At 34.5% G+C, this 9,499-nt stretch overlaps 1 protein-coding gene across 1 annotated transcript; it reads left to right on the top strand.

The window, feature by feature from the left end:
- Positions 1 to 3,910: 3,910 nt before the first annotated feature.
- LOC103429564 (wax ester synthase/diacylglycerol acyltransferase 11-like) lies at positions 3,911 to 7,998 on the top strand. Its single transcript, XM_070807327.1, has 5 exons — positions 3,911 to 4,152; positions 6,082 to 6,651; positions 6,754 to 7,116; positions 7,300 to 7,437; positions 7,584 to 7,998. The coding sequence occupies exons 1-5, from the start codon at positions 3,955 to 3,957 to the stop codon at positions 7,749 to 7,751; spliced, it is 1,437 nt and encodes a 478-aa protein (XP_070663428.1). The 5' UTR covers positions 3,911 to 3,954; the 3' UTR covers positions 7,752 to 7,998.
- The last annotated feature ends 1,501 nt before the right edge of the window (positions 7,999 to 9,499 follow it).

Below are 9,499 nucleotides of genomic sequence, written 5' to 3'. Positions count from 1 at the left end.
CACGCCTAGATATCCTATTGGACAAATGGTTTACCACAGCAAAATCTCCCCATCTCATGCAGCCTTTGTTACTAAGTTATCTCAAAACTCTGAGCCTCGATCCTTCGAAGAGGCAAACCAATCTCCTGTATGGAGGCGTGCCATGCTTGAAGAACTGAAGGCACTCGATGAAAATAAAACTTGGAGCATTGTTTCTCTGCCAAAAGATCAACGAGTGGTTGGGGCAAGATGGATTTACAAGACAAAATTTCACTCAGATGGAACCATACAGCGGCACAAGGCAAGGTTAGTTGCAAGGGGCTTCACGCAAACCTTCGGGGTAGATTACAAAGAAACCTTTGCCCCGGTGGCAAAGATGAACACAGTTAGAGTCCTTCTTTATGTGGCTATCAATTCACACTGGTCTCTACATCAAATGGATGTAAAAAACGCTTTCCTACATGGGGAGTTAGAAGAAGAGGTGTACATGCACCTACCACCTGGTCATGAACGAGAGAAGGAACAAGGAATAGTATGCAAGCTTCACAAGGCCATTTACGGTCTCAAGCAATCTCCAAGGGCTTGGTACTCAAAACTGAGCTCAGTCCTTATGTCATCCGGTTTTAAACGAAGCAATGCAGATTCTTCAATGTTCACTAGGAATGGTACGCATGGAAGATTGGTGGTACTTGTTTATGTTGATGATCTTATTGTCACAGGAGATAATCCAGAAGAAATAACTGCTCTCAAAGCCACCTTACATTCAACCTTCTCAATCAAAGATCTTGGCAGACTCCGATACTTTCTTGGAATCGAAATGGATCAATCTCCAACTGGTCTGTTTCTAAATCAACAAAAGTACGTTCTCGATCTTTTAGAAGAAGCCAATATGATGCATTGCAAGCCTGCCAAAACACCACTACCAACAAATTTCAAGGATGAAACCTCAAGCATCCAGCTTGAAAATGCATCGGAGTATCAAAGGTTGGTAGGAAAACTTATCTATTTGACTATAACCCGACCTGACATTGCTTATGCTGTTAGCTTTGTCAGCCAGTTCATGCATTCTCCCTCATCTCATCATCTGCAACTAGTTAAAAGGATCCTTCGGTACTTGAAAAACTCAATGTCTACCGGGATTTTCATGCAAAACAACGGACACTTCACCATTGAAGGATACACAGACTCTGATTGGGCAGGCAACGTACTAGATCGCAAGTCCACAACTGGTTACTGCACTCTTGTTGGTGGTAACCTCGTCACGTGGAAGAGCAAAAAGCAATCCATTGTAGCTCGGTCAAGCGCAGAAGCTGAGTACCGTGCAATGGCATCTACTGCATGCGAACTAATTTGGCTAAAGAGTTTGCTACGTGATCTTGAAATCATCTCTTCCAAGCCAATTCTCCTCCACTGTGACAATCAAGCAGCGATGCATATTACTGCCAACCCCGTCTTCCATGAACGCACAAAGCATATCAAGGTTGACTGTCATTTCGTCCGCAACCAAGTTCAGTCCAAGCTGTTACAAACTGTATTTGTTCGCTCCAGTGATCAACTTGCCGATGTGTTCACCAAGCCTCTTCCTTCTGCACAACTTGATCGTCTTCTCTTCAAGCTTGGATCCAGAAAATCTCTCGATCCAGCTTGAGGGGGAGTATTGAATATCAGTCTTTAACCCTAATACAGTTGGAAGAATAACAACAGCTAATACTAGCACTAAGTCTTTATCTAGCTGTTGTTATTCCCTCATCAGTGTAAAGCTTGTTAGTGGCTGTAAAGCTAGCTTAGCTGCCCTTGTCCCCTAGCTGTAAAGCTAGCTTAGCTGCCATTGTCCCCTACCTTTTGTTCTTCACTCTCTTTCCCGTTTCTTCTTCTATTTATGTATGAATTTGAAACTGTTTGATATATGAAATATACATTAAGTTTTTATATAGAACCGTTCATATTATAGTCTCTATGTAAAGATCAGTTCTATAAAAAATCAATTAAAATTATATTGTTTAGTCATTCAACAATAGTAAATGGTTCATAATACCGTTATACTGATCATTTATTTTTATACAGTTCGATGACAAAAAAATCTCATATTTGTTCAATTTTTTGGAAAAATAATATTTACATAGTGATTTATACTATAAATGGTTTCGATTACAAGCATGAAGTTTTATGAATTGGCTATAAAGTGTCCTGAGGAGTTCTTCCTCAATCCTTAAGCAGCCAAGTCATTTTCTTGATAATTTTGCTTGCCTAAAAACATTAATGATCGTAAGCTTTTACTACGTGAACTATATTCGAGTTTGAATTATGGAGCAAACAGGTTGTCCCATATATAATTTAGTTAGTGGGTCTCCTCGCCTAAGAGGAGACTTTATATATGGCACTGGTTGACTTGTTTATAGCATTGGTTTGTTGTTACCATGGCATTCTGTGCCAATAACATAAAAATATGTGAAAAAAAACTCATATGCCCTTATATTATTGGTACATGATGCCATGTGAATACTTGTGACATACAAGTCCTTCTTCTCGCTTGGTTAGTATAGTGTGAAAAAAAAAAGAAAAAACAAAACTAACACATTTTCTTATATTGCATGGACCCCCACATAACAATGTATTAATTTCATACAATTCCTTCTTTAATGATTTAAATAATGAATCCAATCATCAGCTGCCGCATTATGCAATCTCCAAATATAGTATATAAATATGATCTCCCTACCATTTTTTATTGAGTTGATATTGAAAGGTTAATTTCTCTTGATCCTCTTTAATCTTTAATTACTCTCTATATCGACTTAATATTGGAAGGTTAATTCAACATGAAAAAAAATATTTAGTGCCTAAAATATTTATTTAGCTCACAACTTCTACTCTCTTGTAACTATTTATTTTATTTTTTAACATTTATATGAGGCATATCCTCACATAAAATTCTAGCTACACCACTGTTTGTGACCAAGTTGCAGAACTTTGTATTTATTATCAAAACCGTTCATATTATAAGTCATTATCTGTAAAAAAAATCAATTAAAATTATTGTCATTTAGTCATTCATAATAGTAAATAGATAGAAGGTTCATAATACTTTTAATGATGCAAATCATTTGATCTTTTACAGTTTGATGTCCAAACGATCACATATTTTTTAAATTTTTTGTAGAGATAATCTTTACATGAGTTATAATGTAAACGGTTTTAATTATAAGCATAAAGTTATATGAATTGGGTACGAAGTGTCTTCAGGAGGGTAGTGCTTCCTCAGTCCTTAAGGAGCCAATTCTTTTTCTTGAAAATTTCGCTTGCCTGAAAGCATTAATGATCGTAAGGTATATGGGAACTATATTTGAGTTTGAATCATGGAGCAAACAGGTTGTCCCATATACTAATTAGTTAGTGGGTCGCCTCGCCTAAGGGAAGACTTATATATGGCACTGGTTGATTGTTATGGTGGCGTCTCGTGCTAATAACATAAAAGTATGTGAAGAAAAAAAAAACATGTCCTTGTATTATTAGTACAAAACTCCATATGTACCCGTGCCATACAAGAAATTCTCCTTGAGTGGTTAGTATAATAATGTAAAATAAAAAATAAAAGATCATCGCATGTTCTTGTATTGCACGAAACACCACGTGTTGTAACAATGTATCTATTCCATACAAGTCTTTCTCATCAGCCGGGCAGTACAATACTCGACTTGTGCGAACAAGGATAAAAATGCATAGCAAATTTTTAGTAATTAAAACATTTTAAACATTGACCACCAACTACATCGCGTTCTTAATTTCTTAGAGGGTTATGAAGCGACAGACTAACAATGGGTCCCTCAATATTGTCATTTTTCATAATTGAATCAAATGACCATTTTACTCACATTCTTGCGTAAGAGATGCCCTATAAATTAAGATGCATGCAGCAACCCCAAATGAACTAAACCACTACAATTTGTTGTTAACGTAGACAGAGAAAGAAAAAAGATGGAGTTTATTAAGGATGATGATGGAGATTATTACAATGAGCCGGTGAGTCCTACTGGGCAATGCCTCAACACCTCGGTGTTATCCATGTCAGTTCTTGGTGTTTTGGAATCTGAGGTTCCAATCGATGAATCAAAGATCATGTCTTTCCTTCAGGATGTCTTCCTCCACATCAACCCACGCTTCTGCTCCATCATGGTTCTCTCTCTCTCTCTCTCTCTCTCTCTCTCTCTCTCTCTTCATATGCTTTTATTTGAGATGTTGAAATTTAGTCATAAACATTTCAATTATCAACTTTTTTTCTTTTAAATTTATACTTATTAACGGAGAGAGAAGGCGAGTTTTTCGAACTTGGGACGTATGAGTAAAAACTCAAGATAAAGACTTAGAGTCTTTACACTAAATAATTGATCAAATTGAATTAAAGATTTGTTGGAACTACTTATCTAAAAGACACTTCTAACATATGTATAAATGCTTTTATTAGAAATGTACGATCGAACTTTTATTAAAAATTTAAGTGCTTTGAAGTTCTTTTTGCAAAAAATAGTTAGAATAATGCTATTCTTACCACAATTTTATACCACTTTTCTTTACCATCTTAGGTGGCAGATGAGTTGGACAAGCTACATCATTTAATTTCAATTTTCTTATTAATTAAAACACTTAAATAAGGAAAATTGCAAACTTCAAGATCTCCCTCTAGCGTTAGTAACTTAACTAGGTATGAACCTTAATCCAATAGACAAATTTGATTTTGACTCCTAATTCCCATGAAAGCTAATAGGCATTACTAAATGAAATAATCAAATAAAATCCTTCTTTTAAACCACAAAAAAAATATTTTGAAAAGAAAACAAAAAAATCACGAGATGAACAACCATGGAGTACCAATGAGGATTGGAGACAAAAATACTTGCAGGGGAATGAGGATTGGGGCTACGGGGCATGAGTCTGGAGATAGAAATCAATGGTGATTGTAGTGTATGAGTAAATTCTGTAAAGCTTGACCATAATCATGGAAATCAACATAAATCAATAAAAAAACTGGCATGAAAAAAAAAGGGAAGGAAGAAGAAGAATGGATAGGGGAAGGAAGAAGGAGACTTTTCATATACCGCAATTATTATTTAATTAACAATATTTTTATTAATTATTGATTAACAGTTTGAAATTAAATGCTAATTAATTTAGATGATGTGGCTGTTCATATTAGATGTCACCTAAAATGATATACAATTGTGGTACAAAAATATGGTAAGAATATCTAGGGGTGGAAAAAAATCCCGAAAATCCCAAACCGAACCGAAAAAATCCCGATCCCAAACCAAAAATTTCCCAAACCGAAATTCCCGAAATTTTTGGGATGCTATCCCGAACCGATCTCGAATTTTCGGTACGGGATTCGGGATTGGCTTCTCGATATTTCGGGAATCCCATACCGAACTGAAAACATATTATATTAATTATTATATATATATATATATATATATATATATTTATACATATATATTATATATATTATTCTTTTATAATTGATGCTAGTAGTTTCTAATTCATGCTCCGCAACCTGGAATGCCCTACACCTTGCATATTTTTCATGTTCTGTTTGATATTCATTTGGATTTTATTATTGCTGCTGCTATGGCTAATGATTTCAGAAGGCTAGATTCTTTTGTCTCTCAACAGATTGCAAAAAGGGTTTAATTAATTTGAATTTTGACTATGATAAAAATAGTCAGGCATGCTAGTTTTAGATTAAATGGTAGTGTGAATGAAATGACATTCATAGTTCATGAATGTGTTCTTGAATTATATATTTGAACAACAATTCAAAATTTCATAATTAAATTTGGGATTCCCGATTTGTCTCGAAATCCCGAAAATATTTCGGGATTCCCGAAAATTTGGTTTGGGATTGGTCTTCAAATTCCCGTCCCGAAAAATTTCGGTTTGGGATTCGAGATACTAGTTTCGGTATGATATCCCATATCGAACCACCCCTAAGAATATCATTATTGAAATAGTTCTAATTGCTTTTGAATGTTAGAAAACACTATTTCCTATCATGGTAATGATTATAATTAGGAAATTAATTTAATATTAAATTTGAAAAATCCTCCGCAGGTTGACGTCGACGGAGAGAAACAATGGAAGAAGGTTGAGGTGAAGCTCACAGATCATGTTCACGTCCCTATTTTTCCCTCTGGAGTATTGCCACCTGAGTCTTACGACCTTTATCTCGGTGACTACATATCAAAAGTAGTACTGGAAAAATACCCAGAAGACAAACCACTGTGGGAAGTTCACATAATCAAATATCCAACTTCCACTGCAGCGGGTAACCTAATATTCAAGCTTCACCATGCACTTGGCGATGGCTACTCCTTCATGAGTGCTTTTCTTTCTTGTCTGCAAAGAGCTGACGATCCTTCTCTTCCTCTAACTTTTCCGTCGCGCCGAGGTTCCGAGAGAAAGGGACTTGACAATTATTATAAGAGTGCTTTGAGGTGGGTGTCTCAGAAATTGACCTCAGCTTTTTATGCTGTGAAGGATTTGGGTTGGAGCGCTTTCGTTGAAGATGATCGAACACCGATAAGATCTGGGAATTCAGGAGTTGAGTTTCTGCCAATGGATATATCAAGCTTGATATTCTCCCTTGATGAAATCAAACTAATCAAGAACAAGCTCAACGTGGTAAGATACTATATGTGATTATAATTAGCTAGGTCGCTATATTTTTTTGTTCATATATATCATTTTGTGTGATCGAAATTTTTTCTTGTCTTGCTATGGCAGACGATAAATGATGTGACATGTGGAATAGTGTTCTTTGCTACTAGACTGTACATGCAAGAGATTATTAATAATAACCAAAAATCAAGCAGCGCAGCAAGCTGCCGAGCGCTGGTGTTGGTCAATACTAGGATCACTCATGGTGATTACAAGCCGGTGAAGCAGATGATCGGACCCAATTCTGAGATGCCATGGGGGAACCGAATCGCTTTCATGCCGGTTTCCATGCCCAATTTAACTGAAATCTCGAACCCGCTGGACTTCGTCTTCGAAGCACAAAAGCGTATTAAGAGGAAGAGGAGTTCTTTTTCTGTTTATTTCTATAACAAGCTATTTGAAATTGTGAGCAAGCTTAGAGGCCATGAGGTGGGTAATCATCTCTCAATACACTTTCAGTATGAGGATGGCCATGTTGTTATGTGGTTTTATTAATTCATGTGTTATAATATGCGTAGACATATTGTATTTATGGTCGATGTTGCAAACAACATCAACCATACCTATGGTATAATTAAAGTAATCCTCCTTGAAATGGTATTGATGTTGCAGGCAGCATCAAGATACATGCACAACAGACTGATGAAGTCGAGCCTCATGATATCAAATATGATAGGGCCTGTCGAGAAAATAGCTTTGGCTGATCATCCAATCAAGGGTGTATACTTTATGGTTTTAGGTATACCTCAGGTACGTCGTTAAGTATATATTTATAGTACGTTGATGTGTCCGATTTTGAGCATATGTAATTAATACAGGTCAAGTTAGAGCAGTGTGCTTCTCTCTGTAAGTTAACGCATCTTATTAAACGTTTCGAGATTTTGATGGTTTTGCAGGACATTATCATAACAATAGTCAGTTATATGGGTGACTTGAGGATTTCCTTTGGAACTCAGAAGGGTTTTATTGATCCTCAAAAGTTCAAGTCATGCTTGAAAAATGCGTTTGAGATGATACTAGAAGTGACAGACAAAATTCCTATACAGACGAAGGCATCTCTTTAATCGTCTGAACTGTGTGCTTAATGGAATAAAAACCAGAGAGTTATGCTATTCTAATATGGTTGTATAATATTAATACAATAAAATTCTATAAATGTAGTTTTGTTTTGAAATACGTACAATCCTAATGATAATTTAGTGGGGGAATATGATCAAGTCATGTTTATGATCATCTCTTTTCTTTAGTAGGCTTGTTGTTATCCATATGGTATCAATTTATTATATATATGGTTTAAATTTTAATTGCTAATTTTATTACACGAATTATTTTTACCCTAAACTTCAATTTGGAAATTCTTGCTTGCAAATTTTCTTTTCACAAATTAAATCTCACCCGTTCACAAGCTCATTTAGTTAAATCTCAACAAGTGAAAAAAAAAATCAATTAGTTAAATATCAATCGTTCATTCGTGAAGACAAAAGTGGAAGTGACTAAAACTCAAATCTAAATTGGGTGGTGTGAAACATGTGTAGTTAGCTATTGAGCTTTGACACAATAACTAACTTGCTCTGATAGAGCGAAGAAAATTAAGATTTTAACATAAAACCAATTGGCAATATGATGAGTAACCCAACTCTTTATAAGCACATGCAATGTCTCTCATTTTTTAAGGGATACTTTGGATGCGGTCCCTAATCCTTAACATTCTTTAACTAAAACCTTAACGATATTCAACGTTTGATCAAAGTCCCTTAACTTTGTACACCTAATTATATTACAATTAATATTTATATTTTTATAGTTTTGACATTAATTGTTTGATATTTTGTGAGATTTATAATCCTATAAATTTAAAATCCCTCATTATAATACTATTAGAAACACTTACAATAAAAAAATTCAAACATTTTGATTGAATAAATGGATAAAAAAATATGTAAAAATAAGAAATAATAATGGCAAAAGAATGTATCCATAGTGTTAAAAAAATTGGTACATTAAAAAAAACAAAATTGGTACATTTCACATATAACAAAGTGGTACATTAATAAAGAAGAATGGGTACATTATAAATAAATTAGGGTACATATAAAAGATTAAAAAATTATGAGTACAAATGAATTTTTTTTAAATATAAACGCTAAAAGAAATTAATACATGGGTACAAAATAAAACTAAAAAGAAAGTACTACAAATTTAAAAAAAATGTTGCAAATTAAAAGTGGGTACAAACTAAAAATATAAATATATGATACAAAGTTTAGGCATAAAACATAAATATACCATATGTAATTTTTCTATTATTGATTAAATATACAATATCACGTGTTGGTATACACATGGGTACAAACACAAATAAAACTTTAAAAAATATGGGCACAAAAAGAAACTAATATATGGGTACAAATTAAAAATGAAAAAAAAATTGGTACAAATTAAAAATAGGTACAAACTAAAAATAAAAATATATGATAAAACATTTAGCCATAAATATAAATATACTAATTGTAACATTTTTAACACTAAAGGAATATATTTAAAAGTAAAAATATTTTATTATTCAAATAATTAATGATGTTATTAACGCTAGTAGAAAAACATGTTTGCGCGATGGAAACTTGTGCGACGGAGCAAATTTCGTCGCGTAAAGTATGTTTGCGCGACGTACAAAACAAGACATTGTGCAAACGGCCCTTGCGCAACGGCACTTTGCGCGACCCAGGTGCACCTACGTCGCACAAAACATCTTTGCGCGACGCATCCTTCATTGCGCAAAGTGCCGTTGTGTAAGGGCCGTTTGCGCGACGTT

The sequence above is a fragment of the Malus domestica genome, chromosome 10 (assembly GCF_042453785.1).
Source record: "Malus domestica chromosome 10, GDT2T_hap1".
NCBI classification, from domain to species: Eukaryota; Viridiplantae; Streptophyta; class Magnoliopsida; order Rosales; family Rosaceae; genus Malus; species Malus domestica.
Note: the sequence above shows the minus strand (reverse complement) of the source record. Positions and strands in the feature narration are given on the sequence as shown.

Excerpts from the sequence above, each read along its gene's own strand:
- LOC103429564 (XM_070807327.1), top strand. The coding sequence starts at position 3,955 with ATGGAGTTTATTAAGGATGATGATGGAGATTATTACAATGAGCCGGTG. Across the intron at positions 7,117-7,299 it reads GCAAGCTTAGAGGCCATGAG|GCAGCATCAAGATACATGCA; the intron begins GTGGGTAATCAT and ends TTGATGTTGCAG. Across the intron at positions 7,438-7,583 it reads TGGTTTTAGGTATACCTCAG|GACATTATCATAACAATAGT; the intron begins GTACGTCGTTAA and ends ATGGTTTTGCAG.